This window comes from Dermacentor andersoni, unplaced genomic scaffold, assembly GCF_023375885.2.
Source record: "Dermacentor andersoni unplaced genomic scaffold, qqDerAnde1_hic_scaffold ctg00000041.1, whole genome shotgun sequence".
Lineage (NCBI taxonomy): Eukaryota > Metazoa > Arthropoda > Arachnida > Ixodida > Ixodidae > Dermacentor > Dermacentor andersoni.
The window spans coordinates 4,776,914-4,800,360 of record NW_027314754.1 but is presented as its reverse complement, the minus strand read 5'-3'; the positions used below and the strand labels follow the sequence as shown (position 1 = coordinate 4,800,360).

The following is a 23,447-nucleotide window of genomic DNA, read 5'->3' as shown; positions in this document are numbered from 1 at the left end:
GAGACCTTTGTTTCGCACAGAGTCTATAATGTGCGTTTATTTGCAAAATGTTTTCGATTTTCGTGCAGTGAAAGTCGGTCATTCTTTCTCGATAAATGAAGAAATCATCGAAAAAAAGTAAAAAAGAAAGAAAGAAAGACAGATGATTTTGGAAGTTCTACACCTTGCACCATAATTGAAAATCGAGACTTTATTGTCCAGTCATAGTGATCATTAGTGCCGTACTAGTATCACGGTTTCTAATGCGCAAAGGCTAGAAGTGACATCGTTATGGCTATGAATGATCAGTAAATTTAGCGCTCGAAGTACGGCAAAAAGATCGAGCTATTCGCAGCTAGAAAAGTTACGGCAGCGTCAACTACCATGCGTTAGCGTCAATTGACGAGGCTGCCGCAAAGTTACACTTGCGCAATGCACTAAACGAACCTATGGGGCTCGACAAGCTATGCTCATTCATCTAAACTAGAAAATTACCCCATTGTGTGCTGCTGCCAAGGGAGCGCGAGCGCTGCTTCCAAAACCGTCCACGAATAGCCAGCGGAGCTTACTCAGCCCCGAACGCTCCTTGGTAGTTTTTCAACTCGCGCACTGCTCTATACTAAACCGAAGTAGCCATGGCTATATCCAAGCTCCACGACCTTCCGCAGGAGTACTTGCAATATATGGTCGACATCATGCAAAAGGAGGGACACCACTATTTCTATCACGTAAGCAGTACAGATGCTTACTTTTCCCTTTTTCCGTCTTTCATTTTCTCTTACCCTTCCCCCCGTGCAGGGTAGCAAACCGGAATCTCCTCCAGTTAACATCACTTCCTTTCCCGTCGCGTTTACCTTTCTCTCTCTCTCTCACTACTCTACAAACAGGCATAAAGGAAAATTGAGGAGGCGAACGATAATGGCGATGTGCTGTACGTTAAGGAATATGGAAAATGGAAAGCAGGATTCATTGCAGATGAACCTAAGGTATACGATCCTATAGCGCACACTGGGAAGCGGCCACGTAAAAGTTTATTTGATACTTGAACCCTCGATCCATTATAGCGCCAGAGTAAACACCCAACAGACTGGAATGCATTTAGGCGCTATAATAGCTATAGGGCCGAAGGAGCCGGTTAAGTAGGTCTGTTACGCTAGACACAGTATATGCGCGTTTACTTATGTTACTGTGGTTTTGGAGGTGACGTTTCCTTTAAAGGCGTTTAAGTGGTGTATTTTTAATATCTCTATGTGAAAAGGAGTAGCCGGCGCCAATCAAAGGCGAGAGCGTCTGCTAAGCATCATATAATAATATAAGCGGAAGCTCAGTGATGTGATCGTTCATCTGCTCTTCAAGTCGATATTTCACTGCAAGAACAATGAAGGTGCATTAAATGTGGTCGATCTTCTAAGTGCTAAGTGGTAAGCTAGTTAATTTGATGCGCCCAAAGGCGCTTGCGTAGCACTGCGAGGTATCTGTGAAGCTCAGAAGCATGTGCTCGGCACTTGCATACGAAAAGCATGTTTCCATACAAATGCAACAGGACGCGAGAAGTTGCCTTCTTTGCCCGTGTAATGGACGCGAACAGTATCACACTGTATGACGATTCTTTCTAAGTCGAACGAAGTGGACGTCGTCTTTGCAATGCATGCTCACTGACCTGGAGAGGGAAAGCAAAAGGGTGGGTCTAAAAATTAATCTGCAGAAAAATTAAGTAATGTTTAACCCTCTGGGAAGAGAACAGCGATTTACAATAGGTAGCAAAGCCCTGGAAGTGGTAAGGGAATACATCTACTCAGGGCAGGTAGTGACCGCGGATCCGGATTATGAGACGGAAATAATCAGAAGAATAAGAATGGACTGGGGCGTGTTTGGCAGGCATTCTCAGATCATGAACACCAGGCTGCCATTATCCCTCAAGAGAAAAGTGTATAATAGCTGTGTCTTTCCCGTACTGAACAACGGGGCAGAAACCTGGAGGCTTACGAAAAGGGTTCTACTTAAATTGAGGACGACGTAACGAGCTATGGAAAGAATAATGATGGGTGTAACGTTAAGGGATACGAAAAGAGAATATTGGGTGAGGGAGCAAACGCGAGTTATTGACATCTTAGCTGTAATCAAGAAAAAGATATGGGCATGGGCTCTACATGTTATGTGGAGGGAAAATAACCGATAGTCATTAAGGGTTAGGGACTGGATTCCAAGAGAAGGGAAGAGTAGCGTGGGGGTGGGAGGAAGTTGGGTGGGCGGATGAGATTAAGAAGTTTGCAGGGGCAACATGGCCACAATTAGTACATGATCGGGGTAGCTGGAAAAGTATGGGAGAGGCCTTTGCCCTGCCGTGGGCGTAACAAGGCTGATGATGATGATGATGAGGATGATGATGTCATGTAGTGCATAGATTAAATAATCGGTGGACCATTATAGTTACAGAGCGGGTGCCTAGAGAAAGGAAGCGCAGTCGAGGGCGCTAGAAAACTAGGTGCGGTGATGAAATTATGAAATTCGTAGGCGCAAATTCGTATCAGTTGGCGCAGGACAGGACTATTGGAGATCGCAGGGAGAGGGCTTCGTTCCGCAGCGGACATAAAATGGGCTGATGATGATGATGATGATGATGATGATGATAGGTTTAGTACTGTTATTTAGATGCGTATTTTCCGACTTTCTATTATTTGAGATGTAGGCAACTTCTTTACTGTATGGAATAGTAATGCATGTTATGGAATTTGAACAACTACTACAGGAAGAGACTTCAGCACTCTGAGACTCCCCTTGTTTTCCAGTGAGCTAGATGTTTCCATATGAAATACATAGTTTAATTGAACATTTTAGTGGAAGTTATTTGACTAAAGGATTACGTTAACTCTTCCCCCCCCCTCTCTTTTGAAGGAGGTAATTGAGAGCGAGAAATATCAACCGTGGCACGTTGCAGCGTGAAGCGCATTCAGTGGATCTACTGAGCTCTTGTCTCCTAGCTTAAAATACCGGTAGCCGCCATTCCCGCTATTTCACTTCCCGTTAACCCGTCCTGGTGGCGTATAGTGGTCTTGGCACTGCAATGCTTGGCCCGAATGTGCGGAATCAAATCCTGGCCATGGCGGCCGCACTGCTACATGCGGGCGAAATTCGAAACGCCTTTAAATCATACATTGGGTGCACGTGAAGGAACCACAGGTGGTCAAAATTAATTGCTGGTTGCAAAGTGGGAACGGAAGGTGTGTTCGGTTAATTCTTGTACAACCATTAGAAATTCTGCGCGTCCAAGAAATGAACCTTTGTTATTGAGACTTGTGATCGTGTCCGTCTCTTTTCTTGTTCTCTGGCGCCATTTGCCACTATAATGAGCCCACCAGCCAGCAACGCGTCTTGACCAGTTACTATCTTGTTTTAGCCGGTATGTTGCCGCCTTGATATATATGAAACAAGTTTAACCTTCCTTTGCCATTCGATTACATCGGTTATGCAGCCTTGTAAGGAGAGAATGTTTTTTTTTTTTGTCATTTCGCGCTTGTTTCAATAAGGTAAAGAGTCCTCTTCGCAACACTCTGTTTCGCACACTCGGATGGCGATGTGGTCCTGTGAGCACGAGCACCAGTGTTGCCGACTAACAAAAAGAAAAATCAGCTAATCGAGCCCCCAAATTCCGCTACAAACCCGCTAAACGCAGGCAACCTTCACAATTACGTTCAAAATATGTTTGTTTTCGTCTACGCAAGGCACAGTTGAAGAAAACTTACGGTGGACAGAGAAGCTTCTTTTTTGTTGTTGTGGTTGTCCATAGTATAATAAAAAAAATTAAATTATGGGGTTTCATGTGCCAAAACCATTTTCTGATTACGAGGCACGCCATAGCGGAGGACTCCGGAAATTTCTACCACCTGGGGTTCTTTAACGCGCACCTAAATCTAAGTACACGGGTGTTCTCGCATTCCGTTTCCATCGAAATGCGGCCGCCGTAGCCGGGATTCAATCCAGCGACCTCGTGCTCAGCAGCCTAACACCATAGCCGCTGAGCAACCACGGCGGGTAGCACTCGATGTAGAAAGAGGTTACAAACTCTCAACCTTTCATGGGAGTCGAACCCACTACCTTTGGCGGTAATTAAGGCTACGAACACACGACCTTTGGTGTTAAGGCACAGGTAATTAAGACAGTTATTTATGATATAGTTAATTAATGCACTCGTACCCACGACCCTTAGTGGAAGTCGAAGCCTGTTCAGCACATTGCGTTGGCGGGCTAGTTGGTGGGAATCCATGAATACTTTGTTTAGCGCGAAACGACAGACACAAAAAAGACGACAGGACAAAGCGCTACTCTCAACTGACATCATTTTATTGCGTCACTCCTTTATAGACCGCTCAAACCAGAGGAACATGCGCAGTGAGCACCATGTGGTGGAGCCACCAACATCCGATCCCAAGAGCGCACTCATGCGACAGAATCCAAAAAACCAAATTCAGCGCTGTACAAGGTTAAGGAAGGCACACTAATGCACTGTGACCCCAATGACTGAATGAAAAATGCTTCCGATAACTCTCGGGCGGTTGTGTCACGGCTCTTCTTCAAAATCGTGGTATCCCGAAACATGGGTTTGCACTTGCATGTTTTACAATGCTGAGCCAAATGGAAACCTCTGCCTGTTGGTATGGATCGCTCATGTTCTCTAAGGCGCTCGTTAACACAGCGGCCTGACTGCCCTACATACGCTTTGCCACATGACAAGGGAATCTTATAAACCACACCGACGCTGCAATCTACAAACTTCACGTGGTTCTTTTCACAAACAGGTTTTTTACTTGTTTTAGAAATACGGCTGCACAACATTGACAGTTTGTGAGGAGCGGAAAACACTACCGGATTTTGGTATCTAGTGGCGACATTCTTTAGATTGTGAGCCACTCTGTGGCAATACGGCACAACTTCAGGCCTCTTCTTTTGTGTGATGCAGTTACTTTTGTGCCGCTTCCCTTTCAGTTTTTGAAGCAATGCCTCCGAGACTGACGTCACCACCACACTTGGGTAACCAGCAGCCTGCAGCCTATTTAACTGTGCAATGAAACTCATGTTCGCAGAGTGATGACAAGATTTCTTTAAGGAAGATTCTAAACACATCAAAGCAATGGCGCGTTTCACAGTCTTTGAGTGCGCAGACGCGTAAGGTAAAAGTTCCTTACGTGCACGTGGCGAGTACATCCAACAGGCGTGGCCTGTTTGTAAGGATAGCTGCAAGTCTAAAAACTGGAGTTTACCGTCCCTAGATAGCTCATGTGTGAAAGTTAAACCTTTGCCATTGTCATTGAACAGAGTTAAAATATCAGCTACCGTCACGGAGCATTCGTTGTTAGTCTGTTTTATCACAACAAGAAAATCGTCAACATATCTAAAAATTTGAACCGAAATTTGTCCTGTCGTCTTTCTTGTGTCTGTCGTTTTGCGCCAAACAAAGTATTCTAAGCTTGTTAAATAACGTTTTAATTAAGGCGCAGTTAATTACTATGTAGTTAATTAAGATACTCGTACCCACGACCATTGGTGTTAATGAAGGCGATGTTAATTAAGGCGCAGTAAAGATACAGCTATATGAGGCACTTGAACCTACGACCTTTGTTAATGAACACGATATCAATTAAGACAGGTTAATTACCATCTAGTAATTAAGTCCCACGAACCCATTACCTTGGCTCGGAATCGAACCCACGACCTTTGTTGTTAATGAAGGCGATGTTAATTAGGTAATGTTAATTAAGATATAGTCAATTAAGGCACTCGAATTCACGACCATTGGTGTCCCCTGAATGAATTCAAACTCATATTATTAGTATTTCCTAACTAACATTGCTGTTTCGTGTTATATCGTTTCATGTCTTGAATTTCATATTTTTGCAATTGTGCCTTTTGTACGCTTATTTTTTATTTGTTACCCTGCCCCTCCTGCTTGGGCCACACGGCCTACAGTATGATGTAAATAAATAAATAAATAAATAAATAAATAAATAAAAAATGAAGGCAATGTTAATTAGGGCACAATTAAGGTACAGCTATTTGAGGCACTCGAACTCGCGAACTTTGTTAATGAAGGCGGAGCTAATTAATGCACAGTTAATTAAGATCTAGTAATTCAGTCACTCGAACCCATTACCTTGGATGGGAATCGAACCCACGACATTGCTGTTAATGAAGGCGTTGTTAATTAAGGCACTGTTAATTAAGATAGAGTCAGTTAAGGCACTCGAACCGACGGCCTTTGTTGTTAAAGATTATGTTAATTAGGGTATACTTAATTATTCTACAGTTAATGAAAGCACTCGAACCTATGATTTTGTGCGGTTGTCGTGCCCACGAACATTGGCGTTAATGAAGGCGATGCTAATTAATGTACAATTAATTAAGATATAGTTAATATCTCGAACCCATGACTATTGGTGGGAATCGAACCCTTGACCATTGGTATTAATGAAGACTATGTTAAGGTACAGTTAATTAGCATATATTTAATTAAGACACTCGGATCCTTGGCCTTTGGTGGGAGTCGTTCAGATTCATCGTTGGGGGCAGTGAAAGAGACAAAAGTGAAGAAAATGATATAACACAGCGTGAGCGCCGAGTACTCTGGAAACGATTCCGATTTATCAGGGCTAGGCACAAAACAGCGACGTCATTTTATTTTCTTTTTAAAGAGCACTGTGAGTTGGTGTTACTCCGTTATCACATTTGGTAAACAGTGCAAACCAATAGCGTATGCCTTGTTCAGCGCAGTTTGGTCTCTCGGCTGTGTTACTTGTCTTGAAGTGGCAGACAGACAATTGTGCAAATTGACATGATCATGACAAGGAAAACTGCGCGTAAGCGGCAGCGTCTATATGCTGGAACGCACTGTAGTACTTGATTGGAAGCACGTCGTACACCAGCGCACATTTCTGGCACATACTACATGCGACAAATGCACGCTGCCGAGACATGTGGGTTTTTCGAGGAATCTTCGTCGGTAGAACGATCAACACAGCAGGCATGAGCGACAGGAGCAGTGGCGTAGCAAAGGGGGGGGGGGGGGGGGGTTGCGGAGGGCCCTGGGCCCCGGGTGCAAAGGGCCAATGGGGAGGGGGGGTGGTATATACGTCTGAAGACACCTGGAAGTTGTCGATATCCTCACCTTCCTCAACTGCACCTGGGGGGGGGGGGGGTGCGGGGGGTGACAGAAGACCTATAGGCCCCGGGTGCCAGACGACCTAGCTACGCCACTGGACAGGAGTGCAACCCCATAACTAGGCCGGCGCGCGCTCGACCAATGGCTTGACGAAAGACCGCGGGTTCTGCCTCCGCCATCGCAACAGACCATAGAGTTTCTCACCATAACACCTAGAGGGAAATCTGGCGCCACCGTCTATGGGAGTTTCTTAAGGGGGCACCGTGCCGTCATGGGAATGATCGTATATGTCTCTGGGAGGCTCGTGTTCACTGGTGTTGTTAGAGGCTTCGTCTAAAACGTGGATATGGCTACACAAATAATGCGTTCCTAAAGTAAAATCTTCATAGAATGTTTCCATTCATGCATATTGCATCTTTACTCACCTACAATGCATGACCAAGCGAAGAAAAGCAAGAACAGACGACGAACTGTTCCAAAGCGAGCGCAAACCTTGTCGTCCGTTCTCCAACTTTAGCGGCCCGCTGATACTTCCTACGTAACATATAATAGTACATGCAATAACAAGTTCTCATAGTTAAGCAAAACATGTTTTTGCGTAATAATAAAGCCAAAACAGCTTTTTACGTGCTGTTTTAGTAGAAAATGAATCATTGTGACAGACGGAAAGGTGCTTGCCAAGCTCGTCTTCAAATTGTCCGGTCTCTCCGAGAACGATGCCAATTCGAAGTCACAACATACCGGCATTCCCATGCATACTACAGCGCAGCAGCGCCAGATTTCCCTCTAAGTAATGTAGTGAGAAACTCTATGCAACAGACGCCGCTAAAATCTCGGAGGCAGGGCTACGTGATTTAGGTTGCAGCGGCCACCGCAGCTAGCGGCAGGAACCAGCTTCTCGGCTCACGCGGCAAGAATCTAGTAAAGCATCCATCCAATCATCCTGTCGCTCCGTTTAGGAGTCGGTCGGGCGTGCGAGCTGCAGCGGTGTGCTTGTTTGATCGTGTGTTTTTGTGTTTGCTGTAACGAAATGTGACTTAGTTCACGTGCGCATAAGTGCGACAGACAGCTTGTGTCTCGCTGCAAACTCGCCGTATTCGTGGCGCGCCAGCCAAATGTGGACCAACAATGTTCGTGCCATGGAGTGCGTTCCCTTTGTCTCTGGTTGTCGTGGAAAGTTGGATGGACGTCGCAAAGAAATAATGCATATTGTTAGCGTGCCACTGCTCGTCCACTATGCACCGGCAACATGGAGGGCGCTTTTCGACCGCGTCGTGCCATTCAAAAGGTGAGTAACCGTGCATGCTAACCACACGTGTTGTGCGTGCGACTTTATTGTAATAATGCGGAATTTAAAATCTTGATAAGCGTTTTCTTCTGATGAAAAAGATTACGTTCGGAAATAATCGTGTTCATTATGCGCGCTTGTGCGTGAGCTCCCGCTTTTCTGAAGTCTCATCATAACGACTCATCTGCCTCTTGACCGATTGTTACTGCAGTGACGTTTCCTCGCTTATAAATGATTCGACGTTGTAAATAATATCTACTTACAAGGTGTTCGGTTTACGAGCAGTATTAGGAGAGAAAAATGTAAACAATCGCAGCGTACTACTGGTACCGATTTGTTTTGAAGTGGTGTTGCCATAACTTTGACGTAACTAAACATTACAAGGGATAGTTATTTAAAAACATGAAAGAAACTCTAGAATAGTTATGTAAACAAACATTGATGTAATGCGCTGCTGCTGCTGCTGCGTGTGAAATTTTGCTTTGTTGAAGGGGTCCATGTTATCGTGACATTCATCAGTGAGTTCGACTTTGTGCTCGGTTGCCACCCTGCACCAGTACAGGCATTGTTTTCGTGACTGTTTTTGCATGCTCCTTGCATGTGTTCAGGATGTGATAGTCTTATTGTGCCACAGCTATAAGTTGACACAGAATTCTCTTTGTAGTGGTGAAGCCGTGACCCACAACAGTGTCCACATAACCCGTGGCAATGGCTGCAGCAGCACAGCGTGTAGTCTGGATGGGCATGTCAGGTATGCTTTAAGTGTACGTGTTCACGAAAGTAGGATCTCGGTATCATTAGTGGATAAGCGTATCGACATATTACTTAATGCTTCTTGCTAAATAGGCTAAATATTTATGCAACTTTATTCCACTTGCTGCTTATTTGTGTTTGTAGGCATTATGCACACATTATCTTGTTCTGATAAACTGCACCTCGCATGTATTTTTCTCGCATCAATCGCTTGGCTGCATGTCCATTTTATTTTTGCCTATTACACAGTGTGTTTCTTTCTTATTTTGGCTTTATTTGTATGGAACTGTTTGCTATGCTGTAGCATATATTTTCATAATTTCCTTTCTGCTTATGCTGCACACATGTGCTGTTTTTGTCCATGTAAGAATTCGAAGTGTAGTGTGCCATATATGTCACAGGTCTAAGCACGCAGTGTGCATACCATTGTTTAACATTAATATTTACAATATTGTCTGTCTTGTTCTCAGAATAACTGCCACTGGCAAATACACATTTCATGAACTCGAATTTCTTGAAATGACATAGGAAGGCCAGTATTCATTGTGCTGCAGTTACTTAAGTTGTGAGGTTTTCTGGTAAGCTTGCTGTATTTTCTCTCACTTTCTTCATATTCTTTTCTTTGCAAGCTGCCCCTATTCATGCTGGTAGGCATTGCAGCAGTTGTGTGTCTACTGCAGCAATGTCGCAGCTAGTCGGCACACACTACAGGCTGCTAACAGATACGCATCACTGTTTTTGTGCATTTCTGAGAACCAGCCGTTTCCACTCGGCGAAACTTGTAGTGTCCATTTAAATTTGCCGGTCAGTTCATTTAACTTTTCAGGACAAAATTTACGCAGCGAGGGAAGGGAGACCATACAACATGACCTTGGCTAACAGCTGACTGTTTAAGTTGATGGAAGGATTAACAAAAATAGCACTGGATGTGCGCTTGTGCTGTGCACCAGTTAATTTGAGAGGGATGGCAGAAGTTGTAATAAAAAGGCATAAAATCATGACAAACGGTGTTCGCATAAAAAGAAGTAAGTAAATAGGCACAGACAAATTTATATTCCGTGTAATCTACAAAGGACGCCTTTCTTTATGCATTGATAATGGGGGCTGGCTCACACTCATTGTTATTTATGCAGTGTGCCTGACTGATTTCTCTTGCCAACTTTCAGCCGTGGCTCAAAACAGATAAACAATCCTAGTCCGGCCTGAAGCTCCATTGCGGATATGTCTGGCCAAGTCGGACGAGCATACTGGTCTTTTGTGTGAAATATGGTGATCTCATAGGTACATATTTAGGCACCAGCCAGTCCGCCCTATGTTCATTTGACCACATGTGACATGAATACAGTACAGCGTCTCTGACACGTACTGGACAAATTTGGTGCTACCTTTGACCAAGCAAGGCTCGCTTGCCTCCTTGCCTTTCTCAATTCAGTTGTGAACTGTTGTGCATATGCTGCGTAATTTATTTTGCTGGAAATATATGTGCATTGCAGTCCAGAAGTGAATTGACAAAAGCACCCAGGCGTTGGAGGCTTGCTTAGTTAAAGATACCCAAAATTTGTCTCGTATCTGTCAGGGGTAGTGTAGCCTATTCTTTTGATCACGTGTGTGTTTAGTCCAATGTACATCCGGCATGCAGGCTAGCGGGTGCCTTAGCATGCGCCTAGGAGAGCACCATAATTCACTCAAAGCAGCAATGTGCTCGTCCCATTTGACCATCCATTGACACGTCAAGCTGTGCACTATTCATCTGTTTTGTTCACCTATGGCAACCGATTGATACAAGAAAAATCAGTGAGGAATACCACATCAAAAAATGGGACGTGTGTCAGTCAACGCTCATTATGATTGCATGACAAAGAGGAATACTCTCTAATGACCTGGGACAGCAATCAGCATGTTAATTTATTAAATTCTTTTTATGCAAGCTTCTTTATCATGCTTCAACACATTTGTCTTTCAACTTGTGCCCTCCCTCTGAAAGCAGCGCTCGGGTGTAAATGACAAAAAACCCCCAGACATGGTGTGGTGTATTTCTTGATTGGGATATATGCCATCATACCGGAGGCCAACACAGGCATGACATAGTAGGCTTGGAATGTATGAGAACTGTGCCGGTCGCTGATGCAAATACTCTATAACGACTGGCACTTGGATGTCTCGGGGATGCATTGCGTTGCCCGTACATAAACACTCCTATGCTCATTTCCATGCCAAGTAATTTGTGAGATTTTCTAATTCACGTCAGCAATCCACAGACACTGCTGTCCTTTGTCAAGTGGAAACCGATACAGCTGAAGTAGTTGACAACATGTACACACGCCGAAGCTGATCCACGTTGCACTTTGTGTAAACCGACACCAGATAAATTTTTCGCAGAACTAGCTATTACATCTCCAGATTGTTCTGCAGCAAGTGATACAGCGTGAATTTCTGTGGTTGATTGCCAAGTTTTGTAAGTTTTCTGTCCTTTGTACCGTGCAGGGTACACGTGCACTCACTTCAAGACGACGATCCTCCACCTCAAGAACAGCCTCTCCTCAATGATAAGTAGCGAGATTAAATGAAAGGAAAATATCACACCCGTAACCGGACTGATACTGTGTTTTCCTTTTATTTAACCTCCTCCTGCATTTAACGAAGCTTTGATATGCCCAATAAATGTTTTTGTTAAATTTGTTTCGTTGAGTAATGTCTAACGTGCAGCATATGAACGGGCCCATGTACACGTTGTCAAAAGTGCTGCATCTTCGCTGAACATACATACATGCATACAGACTACATATATCAAGCACCAAAGACAGTCACTCACAGGTAACATCTTTATGGTCTGAATGCCATTGGGACACATGAGCAAATGTTACCACACGTGGTGGCCAATTTTGTTATAGGAGTGCTATGAGCACCAGCAGTCTAATGTATAAGCTCATTAGAGATTCTTTAGGAAGACATGAGAAAGTCACAAGAAAACTGCTTTGGAGCGCACATTAGGAAGACATTTCATGCTCACAAGAAAAACACTCATCAAGAATACAACAGAAAGACGGTGGCGAATGTGTTTTAGAATGACAGAAATACACAAGAAAATTCCAAAGAAACTCATCAGAAAGTCTAATGGCTGTGATGTCAAAAGTCATCAGACTTTTATGTGAAACTCACCTCATATTTTCTTAAGGGCGTGTTGCGTTCGGCACATGCGCAATTTGCAAGACGTAGCGATCTTACGCACGCAATGCCGTTATGTACGCAACGTACGCAGTACTAAAACTGCCTATTATTACAAGGCATTGCTTCTTTTATTGTGATATACTTGTGTTCTGATGTATGGTTCCTATTTTGTCCAGCACGACACGCAATACAAAGACGAGCAGGTGGTGACTGGGCCAGACAAGATGTTCGTGGGCTTCACAATCCGCCTTTTCCTCTACAACAAGGACCAATCGTAAGCGCCCGTTAATGTTTCGCACCAGCGGAAGCTCGTGGTGAACCGACGGACCTTTAAACAAAAGCGAATAGATTTCTCTGATTTTTACACCGTTTCCCCAATGCCGGCGGGCGGATTGTCTGATCTGATAGAACAACGAGAGAGTAACGAGGTGTAGAGAAGAGGGCTGTCACGGAGGTGGAGCCAGGGGGGAGAATTTGGGTCAACGGGATAGTAGGAATAGTGGCGGTGTCTTTGTAGCTCGCTGATTGGTCAAAGAGGCGCCGAGGTCACACGAGAGCTTTAACTCGGTGCGTCAGCGATGCAGTGGCCGCGCGTGCTGCTGTGATCACTGGCAGAATAGGAACAGAAATTGGAAAGGTGACGCATGCTCCGTTTCAATGGGAGGCAACAATGACCGCCGAGGAACGAGAGGAAACGCTGCGAAAATAACTTTCGGAAATAATTCATGGGATTCTGAAAGCTGTTCGCTTACTCCGACAGTCATTATGGATGGTTTCTGCGTAATATTTACTTGGAATGATTCTTTTCTGTACCAAGTGTTTCACGTAACCTGAAGCCAGATTTGAGGAAAAGTGCGACATCGTAGGCGAATGAGGCTAACGGCATGCAGCCCGTGCATGGTTGCTGCGACCGTTTCTTTTTTTTTTCTGAGTGTGGATGTAGTGAGCTAACTCGCTATGTTGAGTACTCTACATAACATCGTAGCATGTAGCTACATCGCTCGCAGAGCTTTTGTACATGAGGAACGCACACGCTAAATGTTTCTCGGAGATCACAAACCACACGCAGAGGTCTCTTAAAGACCCTCCGTCTTGCCGTGATCACTTGCCAGGGAAACAGTTTACGTCATATTAGGCCGGTCCGTTGGTCATGTAGACGTCGAGGAGGAGAAGGTTAACACAAAGCGACGGCACGGCCTTGGAGAGATAGAAAACGACTTTATTGAGCAAAACGATGGCTTTGAGATGCTTAGTAGGATGGCTAATTGGACAAGTTGCTGATTGATAATTGTAAATGTACAACTGGAAGGTTACACGGGGACAAGACAAGTGAAAAGCGCAAGCGCAGGCTGCCAAATGAAGCTTTAATATAAATGGGCCGAATTGACACTTGCCCTTGTGTCTTGCCTCGCACACGTTTAACCTACATGCTCTACACTCACGATTTGAGGTGGTCGTGGAAAGGGGAAGCAAGTACACCATACTCATTGCACCACCGATGAGAGGGACAAGCCGCCATAAGCCGGACACAAGCCGCCATAGGGTATACCGCCCCCGAAATTCCCAGTGATGTCCCAGGCAAGTCGCTCGGTGAAAAAAGACACGCGGAATCATGAAGGAATGCCGTATTTGTCAGCCTTTCAGTGTCCACGTTAACTCAGCGCAATTTCGTTCGACGTCAGTACTAAAATGACCTCGGCCTCCGATCTTTGGCGAATGGATGCGCACGTGCATCCTTGGTCCACAGACTACACTCGAGCGGCTGCAATTGTTAAGAGAACAAGAATGCACTGCTTTCAGGATCCGCTTGCGGTCCAAACAACATTAATATTGTTACTTGGACACACATGTTGCGCTGACGTCAGGAATAGGCCCGCCGAGTCACCAGCTTCCGTTACACAGCTTCCAAGATCAGCGCAGTTTTAGAGCGCAGCTCTTGGGCGCCCGTTCCAGCCGCGAGCGTCGGCGTAACAGAGCGAACGAGCACAACGAAGGACGAAAGAGCGAACCCAAAGCGCTGCCGGGGACAAAAGAAGTGAGGAGAAAAGCGGAGGAGGAGGGTATGATGAAAATGTGCGGCGACGATGGCCCCGAGATGGCTCCAGCGTAACTGGGAGGCCTATCTGCGGCAGCTGGCGTGAAACGAGCCCACGCGTCACCGACGCCTCTCGCGATCTCCAGATTAGCCAGAGCCGGCGCGTGTGCAACGTGCCGCACGAAACAGATTGTCCGCGCCAGCCAATATGTCTGTCAATAGGTGTGACAAACACATCTGTCTGTCTGTGTTTGTGTGTAACCGTTTTCCCGCCAGGTCGGCTATGTACCACTCCGCATGTGCTGCTTTTCAGTGAACGTGTGTGACGTCAACTTGGGTCACTGGATCTGTTGCCCATTGATGTATGTTCCGCTGGATATCCGCCACTGCATATGTGTCTTAGGCATGGGTCCACGTATGAACAATTGTTCATTCATGCCCACGGAGACGAGGTCCGCCGGAACCTAGCAATAAACAGCCTCGGTGTTTCCGGAAAAAGGGGAAAGCCCGAGTAGAGTCGTAGTCAGCTCGCTCCACAGACAGACGGCGTCGTTGAAAGACCTGTTTATTCTTTCACTGTGTGCAGAATTAACGTAGTTGTAAGTCTTTGTAGATATTTCTTTAGATATTGATGTATGCTTCCTTTACTCCTTGATAACTCGATGCCTATGACTGCTGGTATATGCAATGAATCAAATGTTTTTAATAAATTATGAAAGCCTTATATCGAGGTCTACTGCACTCTGCAGATTTTTCAATTACCTGTTTGATGACATGGTCATGATCGATTGTAAATTATTTCTTCCGGAATCCAGCCTGCTCTCTTGGTTGATTAAGTCAAATGTTGCCATGATTCGATTGGGAATTATCTTGGTAAATTTGCATAAAATACTGAAAGCAAGCTAGTGAGCCTATAATTGAATTATTTGATGTATGTCTTCGTATGGATTAGTACGTTGGCATTCTTCCAGCAATTGGCACAATTCCAGGCACTGAGTATACTCAATGCCACGCGACTTGAAGTGAAAAGCGAGCGGCCCCTTAAACGTAAGAGGCCGCTAGCCTTTCAAGTATATTATCTCCTTCATCTTTGATTAGATGGACTGGTATTCCGTGTTGCCGCTTTTCCCCGGTACACGTAGTGGGAAGTCCTTCTATTTTCATCTTTAATAATGATCTAATAATAATAATAATTGATCCCTGCTTCAAATTAAGGTTGCGTGGCGGCTCTGGGTACTCTACACGTCAGTATCGAATTCCTCTGCTGTTTTTACTATATCGCCGATATTGGTGATGATATTACCCTGCTTATATTTCACTGCATACCTCTGACCTTGTTTTATGTCAAGTTTTCCTCGCAAGAATTCATGCTGGGACATCTTGTATTGCTTCCTGAATGTTTCCCACGTTATAATCTCGAATATCACTCACTTTCTTCTAGTTTATCAGCTTCGACAGTGCCGCGGATTCTATTTATCCTCTTGTAAAGTTAGACACTTTCAGTGTTCATAGTTGTTTTATAAGGTCCTTTGGTACTTAGCAGAGCTTGCTATTTGGTTGCCTCAGAGCCCTACCTCCAACTTGAATTTCACTTGCTGAAATCAGCCTAGTTAGGGTTACCTCCATTACCTCCATGTTACCTTCATCTTCCTGTTCTGAAGCCGCATATTTGCTTGTGAGGACCAGCCTGAATAAGTCTGATTTTACTCGTACGGCGTCTAAGTTGGTTTGCGTATTCTTGACTAATTCTGCTCTTTCTTTCTTCTAATTGAGAGCAATGTTACACCTCCCTTATCTATGGCCCTGCACTATTCTAGTATCGGCCGAGAGTATGAATTCTAATTTATTGCTTGTTTCTGCGTTAGGGCTTTTCCAGGTCCCCTTCCTGTTTCTGTGCTTCGTGAAGAAGGTAGTTATTATTGGGAGTCAGTATATTCCTTTCCGTGATTTATACCAACACCACTCTTCTAGTGTTCCTAAAAGCGATGCTGTAATGCCAATTAGTTGCTTGTCCTCAAGCCTCCTTCTCCCCGCCCCCCCTCCACACACACTTTTACATCGTAGTCGCCCATGACCATGGATACTGAGTTGGCACCTTTTGCAAGAGTAATTCAACATCTTCATAAAACTGTTCTATTTCTTCATGATCATGAATGGAGGTTGGAGCGTCTGCTAGTGCCACCATGATTCCAAATCCCCTATTTAGCTTTAGTATAATGACAGCTACCCTGTCATTAGGGCTGTAGAATTTAACAAAGTGGCACGATATGTCATTGAGAATTAGAAATCCTACCCTGTATTCTCTCTTATCTAGAAGACCTCAGTAGCAGAGGACGTGGAGTGTAGTTTGCACTGAATTAACTTCATCAGTTCTTGTAATTTCACCAAGGCGAAGAATATCCCAGGCCATGCCAAGGATATATGTATGTCTTGGATGGATATATGATATATATGTGTATGTCGAGTTGGGCATGCTCAGCTAGCCTAACTTGAGAGGTTTCGCGTGTTAAACGTTGCCAGGTTCAGTTCCCAGAGGCGGACTGCCCGGATCCAGATCATTGCAACTTCTGCTTTGTGGCAGGTCTGACCACCGCCTTCGTCAGGTGCTCCGCTGCTGCTGGGGACCGAGGGACGTGCCTTATCCAAAGAGTGATAAGGGAGGTAGTGGCGGAATGCTACAGCAGAGAGGCCAATTCTTGTTCGAGTGAAGGAGCATCTCGTTTAAGCTTAGTGAGCCGTCCTAATTTCGTTGCACTTGTACCATTATAGCACCACTGGCTCCTCAGTATTTTTTTTTCAACATCAAGCGACGCGCCTTGTTTAAAAAGTGTAGTTTGAAAAGTCTAGTGGACTGGACAAGGATTCGAAACAGACCTTCAGATTGGAAGACCGGTGTTGTACTTCTGCTCCACGACACCACTTTACTGCATATTCATAATGATTGCATCCATATTTAAGATTCGGGTTCAATTCCGCACAGCGCCGGAGAAATTTTAAAAGATTTTTGCTGTCACTGAAAAGAGGCACATAACCATAAGCATACACCGAGTAACAAAGTAGCCCATGCTGAGTGAAGAAATTTGGAATCATAAAGGTTCCCCGAGAATCACAGAAGAGCGGGACATGCACAGTGGCACAGATTTAGTGACCCATTGTTTCGTCTCAACACCACAAAGGCGTTAATTGACATTTTCCACGTATAAAACTACCACTTCTGCTATCAGGCGTCAACGCAGCGTTGACACCGACTTTTGAAGGGTTCCACGAAGCGCGCTCGCCCCACCATTGCCTACAATCCTGAGCAAAGGAGAAAAAGGAGGGAACCACGACGACGAACTGAGAGGAGGAGTTAATTAGACGTTTCCGACGAGTCAAACCACCATCCCTCCTATCCAGGCGTCAACGCAGCGTAGACACCGACTGTTGAAGGGTACCACGAAAGGCGCTCACCCCACCATAACTTAGAAACCTGAGAAAAGTATGAAAAGAAGGCGGGCAACGACGACGAACTGGGTGTTGCCGGTTGCTTTCTCGCCACCGATTCCAGACCTGTCTCTTCAGAGTTGGGGGTTGTTGAGAGCATGTGCGCGGTATTGCAACAGAGTGAACGATTGTGATTTACTGCTGGACAGTCTTCAGATTCCCTAGTCGACTCACCTAGGGAAGACGGCGGTATTAAAAGCGGAGACTTTTCGTGAATGGGAGAGAGGGTGCTGATGTGAACTTGAACGTTTAACTTGCTCCAGCATTAAGTAGGCTTCCGTAACTGGAGCCATGTAACTAAGCTAAATGAACCCTTTTTCCTTCATTTTCTGCAATCCGAAGCAGTAGTCGATGGGCTTTGTGAATTCCATGCCCTGAACGCCACCTTAGCCGCGACACCATGTGGGTGTCATGAAGAACAGCACACACCGAGCGGCCGACACAACCAGTGCCCTAAGTTAGCGTCAAAGAGGTTAATCTAATAGCAGAATATACCCAGAGGACCCAAATTGGCGTGAAATAGGTTCACTGAAGCGGCGCACATACCCAGTAGCATATAACGAGGTGCCCAAGGCAGCCTCAAAGTGGTTCGCTGAAGAGCGGCCCGACCCAGTAGTACATACCGAGTTGCACATAGCGACTGTCCCAAGGTAGCGTCAGCGAAGTTCACTCGAACGCGACAAATGCCCACTAACAGAAACCGAGTGCCCCAAGGTAGCCTCGAAGCAGTTCACTGAAGAGTGGCACATAACGAGCCACCCAAGTTGGCGTTTATTATGTTTATAGAAGGGGAGCACATACCCAGCGGCACATACCGAGTGCCCCGAGTTAACTCCAAAGAGTTTCACTGAAGAGCGGCACATACTCAGTTGACCACGCCCAGTGACCGAAGTTCGTGTGTGTGTGCGCGCGTGTGCGTATGTATGTATGTATGTATGTATGTATGTGTGTGTGTGTGCGCGCGTGTGCGTATGTATGTATGTATGTATGTATGTGTGTGTGTGTGTGCGCGTGTGCGTATGTATGTATGTATGTATGTATGTATGTATGTATGTATGTGTGTGTGTGTGTGTGTGCGTGTGCGTGTGCGTGTGCGTGTGCGTGTGCGTGTGCGTGTGCGTGTGTGTGTGTGTGTGTGTGTGTGTGTGTGTGTGTGTGTGTGTGTGTGTGTGTGTGTGTGTGTGTGCGCGCGCGCGCGCGCCCGTGTGCGTGTGTGCGTGTGTGCGTGTGCCAGGCTGCCGGGAAATCGTTAGAGGCATGCATAGGCGAAATAGAACCCGCGTCATATATAGTGAGACAATTCAGAGTGAATACATATTTGCGCACGCGCCAATCTCGTACTTCTTGGCCGCGCCGCTAGGTTGCACAACGTGCCTAGTGAGAAGCGCGAGACAGGAGCCCCCAGCAGCGTTTTGGAGGTGGCACTACGGTATGTCGCCACACTGCTTCAATGAAAATGGGTGGACATTCACCATGAGTTGGGTTTCGCTGGGCTCTTCTGGTAATTGACTTCTTAGAGTGAAACAACGCAGATAGAATCTTGTTTCGGAAATTAACAGCTCAAAACGCACAAGGGCGAAGGTGAAGAAGAACACGACCTTGTCTGCTTTGCGCGGTTAATTTCCGAAACATGAATCACGACCGACTCGCCCAAGTTTGTCTTCTAGTACGCAAATAGAGGTTTCAGCGAATACTCTATCTGTTCCTATTACAGCGAAATAACGAAATAAAGAAATTTATTCTTGAGTTGTGCATCTCTTATAGTCCCTATATCTTTGGCTTTCTTTCTTTCTTCCTCAGAGGCTATGCAAAATTAACGGCCCAGTGGAGTTCAGGTCAATATGAATGGCGAATTGCGGCCGAATTTCGCGACAAAAGCATATGGTACGCGGGAAAAACCCGTTTCACACCAAGAGAACAAAAGGGAGCTCACATTTCATTGCCGGACGACGCCGTATACTCGCTTGCCGTCCGAGTTATAACGGAGGACATATTAGAGGTGAGAATTCTCTTGCTACCATTACCATGAAACCAGATGCCGCTTTAACAATGAGCGAGTTTCCGTTTTGTAGTTGTTTTTAGTGAGCGAAAAGTGCCTCGGAACAAAAAAAAAGAATAATTAAACGTTTAGTTACAACGTGTTTCTTCTGTGCGAATGCAAGTATTTTAGGGCCAAGCCGTTAATACCACTACAAGCGCTCAGAAACGTTATGTGCTGGTTATCACGTATTTTCCCGAAAAATATCAGTCGCAGTGTTAGCATTCTTGGGCAAATGTGGGAAATAATAAGGGTTTATGTAGGCAAACGTTGCAGAGGGGTTTATTTACGGGTTAATAAATTATTGAAAAAGAAAAACTAACTGCAGATTTGTGCGACCTTCCGGAATCACAACCCAATTTGCAGCAGAGATGTTTATGTGGAGCTCTTGCAATAACAATTTCAGTTACTGTAATATGGACTACCAACAACAGAATTGCAGTGGGCCACTGATTCCGTGAGCGAGCACGCCTCTAAGGTGCAGAGAGACGCCCCAAACCGCAATTGTACCACAAGCCCTGTCGCCAGGGCAAGAAGACGCTCACGTGCACCATGCAACCGGATAAAGAGCTTACCCACCATCCCTTGCGCGTCGCCTCGTCTGCGTCTGCACTCGCCAGCGGCGGCGTCTCCGTGATACATCGTGTAGCGCGCACTACAGTACTGGGACCTAGAGACAAGCACCAAACAGCAGTGGAAGATTCATTTACTAAAAAATCTCAGTGACCATCCACTCTGTGAAGAAGGATGACCAGCGAAGCTGTCTATGTGGTCCCCTTAATGGCGAACTGCACCTCCGCCGCGGGTCCGGCCGGTACTGCACTATCTTCGGAATCGGCCCAAGTATGGGGAGCGCTTAACGCCTGCTTCACACCTGCCGCGGGTTGGGCCGGTATTGCAGTATCTTCGGATCGGCCCAAGTGTGGGGAGTGCTTAACGCCTTCTTCACCTCACCCGTGGGTCCGGGCCGGCATTGTACTATCTTCAGGATCGGCCGACGTATTGGGAGTGCTTAAAGTCTGCTATACCTCAGCCGCCGGTCGGGCCCGCATTGCACTATCTTCGGGATCGACCCACGTATGGGAAGTGCTTAACGCCTGCTTCACCTCCACCGAGGGTCGGGCCGGCCCTGTACAATCTTCGGGGTCGGCCCACGTAATGGGAGTGCTTAATGCCTGCTTCACCTCCACCGCGGGTGGGCCCGGCACTGGCACGTTATCGCACAATTTTTCCGATATCTGTCAAAATTCAAATATATCACAGACTTTTCCAGTCACCTATCAACTACTGCAGTCTATTATAGTTAACTGCTATGACAAATAGTATGAAAATCCACATGTTACACAAGAGATAGTTCGATACATTGCAAACATTCCGTGCTTATCACACACTGACGATGCATTTCGGACCTATAAGATTATGGCCTTTCATCATGTTCAGTTCGCCAATACGTCGGATGACCTTGTAGGGTCTGAAATGGCGTAGCAATAGTTTCTCACTCAGTCCTCGTCGGCGTATCGGGGTCCATACCCAAATACGGTCGCCGGGCTGGTACTGGACGAAGCATCGTTGGAGGTTGTAGTGTCGGCTGTCAGTAGGCTGCTGGTTCTTGATCCGTAGGCGGGCGAGCTGCCGGGCTTCTTCGGCGTGCTGGAGATAGGTAGCAACGTCAATATTCTCCTCGTCAGTGATGTACGGCAGCATGGCGTCGAGCGTTGTGGTCGGGTTCCTGCCGTAAACCAACTTGAACGGCGTGACCTGTGTTGTTTCTCGCACCGCCGTGTTGTAAGCGAAGGTTAGATACGGCATGACCCCGTCCCACGTCTTGTGCCCGACGTCGACGTACATTGCTAGCATGTGGGCGAGGGTCTTGTTCAGGCGCTCCCTGAGGCCATTCGTTTGCGGATGGTAGGCAGTTGTCCTCCTGTGGCTTGTCTGGCTCAGGGTTTGTACAGACTCAAAAGGGGAAAATTCAAAGATATTCAAGGAATTTCAAGGCCCAGTTGGAGTATTTTCGAGGGCTCAACACAATGCTACATGCAGCAGTTTTCAATATCAGGTACAAATTTTACTGAACAAAGTAGAAAAAAACATTTCAAGGAACAGCTTGTATTGCACTAAAGCAACATAACATTACCGAATAAAGTCGGAAAAAACATTTCAAGGAACAACTTGTACTGTACTAAACCAACATAATGTTACTCAACGAAGTCGAAAAAAAAAACATTTCAAGGAACAGCTTGTATTGCGCTAAACCAACATAATATTACTGAACAAAGTCGAAGAAAGACATTTCAAGGAACAGATTGTAGTGCACTAAACCAACATAATATATTGCCACCTGGTGTTTTGAGCCAGCGTTGCGTGCCCAGCAAGAACGGCGATTGAAGACGACGAAGTCCAAGATCTCGCGCCAGCTGGAGAACCATCCTTTTTGTGTCTGACGTTTTCGTGTCTGGTTGCTGATACTGCTGCTGACTCTTGCCTTAGCGCGTGACGAACTGGTGTAGGTGCTGGGTAATCTAATCTATGCACCAAACCCCTCCGGGCAGCAGGAGCTCCAGCCCCGTACCGGTAGTTACGCCTGTACACCACGCCAGCAGAAGGATCCGTGGACAAGCCCCTGAGTTTGGACTCCTCCCAGAGAAAATGGCAGCTCCGACCAGCCCAAATGGTATGGAAGGCACAACGCCGATTCATTGTACGCTACTCAATCCGCGAACGCCGAATCCCTTCCACGGCGCCATACATGAGGACGTTGAGCATTGGCTGGTGCACTAGGAATGTGTTGCGTTCAACAAGTGGGATGACGAAGACAAACTGAAAAACGTATATTTCAGCCTTAAAGATGGCGCACGCGTTTGGCATGAGAACCGTGCAGATGCCCTAACTTCATGGGCAGAATTCAAACGCCGGATTCTTGAGACGTATGCGAGCCCTGATCGCCGAGAGCGATCTGAGCGTGATCTCCAGTCCCGTATACAAATGCCGAACGAAGGTGTCGCAATGTATGTCGAGGACATGACGCGTCTCTTTCGACGCGCCGACCCCAGCATGTCGGAAGAAAAGAAGGTGCGGTACCGGATGCGCGGAGTGAAAGAGCAGCTGTTCGGCGGTCCCGTGCGCAGTCCTCCAAAGACTGTCAGAATTTCTTTCCGAGGCCATCACCATGGAGCAGACTCTTCGCCAGCGGACACCATCATGCGAACGCCAAGTGAACACTGCCTCACCTACGGACTTCTTCGAAGCTGACGGGGGTCACGTCGATTGCGTCTGCTTGCGTCAAAGGCTACGTGAAAGGATGCCGTGAATGCCTGCGCCGCAAGTCACCACTCTTCAAGCCTGCCGGCCTTCTACAACCCATCGACCCTCCGCATACGCCGTTTGATCAAGTTGGAATGGACCTTCTTGGACCATTTCCCTTGTCTTCCTCCGGAAATAAGTGGATCATTGTCGAAACTGACTGCTTGACGCGTTACGCTGAGACGAAGGCACTACCACGCGGGACAGCATCTGAAGTTGCCCAGTTTTTTATGCATCCCATTGTGCT

At 46.1% G+C, this 23,447-nt stretch overlaps 1 protein-coding gene across 3 annotated transcripts in view; it reads left to right on the top strand.

The window, feature by feature from the left end:
• Positions 1 to 501: 501 nt before the first annotated feature.
• The window catches only part of LOC126518106 (uncharacterized), a 71,747-nt gene continuing 48,801 nt past the window's right edge, over positions 502 to 23,447 (top strand). The window contains exons 1-3 of one of the 3 annotated variants that reach the window (XR_008609792.2): positions 502 to 707; positions 9,093 to 9,171; positions 11,658 to 11,851. Coding sequence is in view for 1 of the 3 variants with exons in the window: in XM_055064721.2 (XP_054920696.1) it covers positions 615 to 707 (93 nt within the window). In the remaining 2 variants the exon portion in view is untranslated. Of the gene's footprint in view, positions 708 to 9,084; positions 9,172 to 11,657; positions 11,852 to 23,447 lie in introns of those variants that run through there. The other 2 variants (XR_008609791.2, XM_055064721.2) reach the window with 2 other exon arrangements.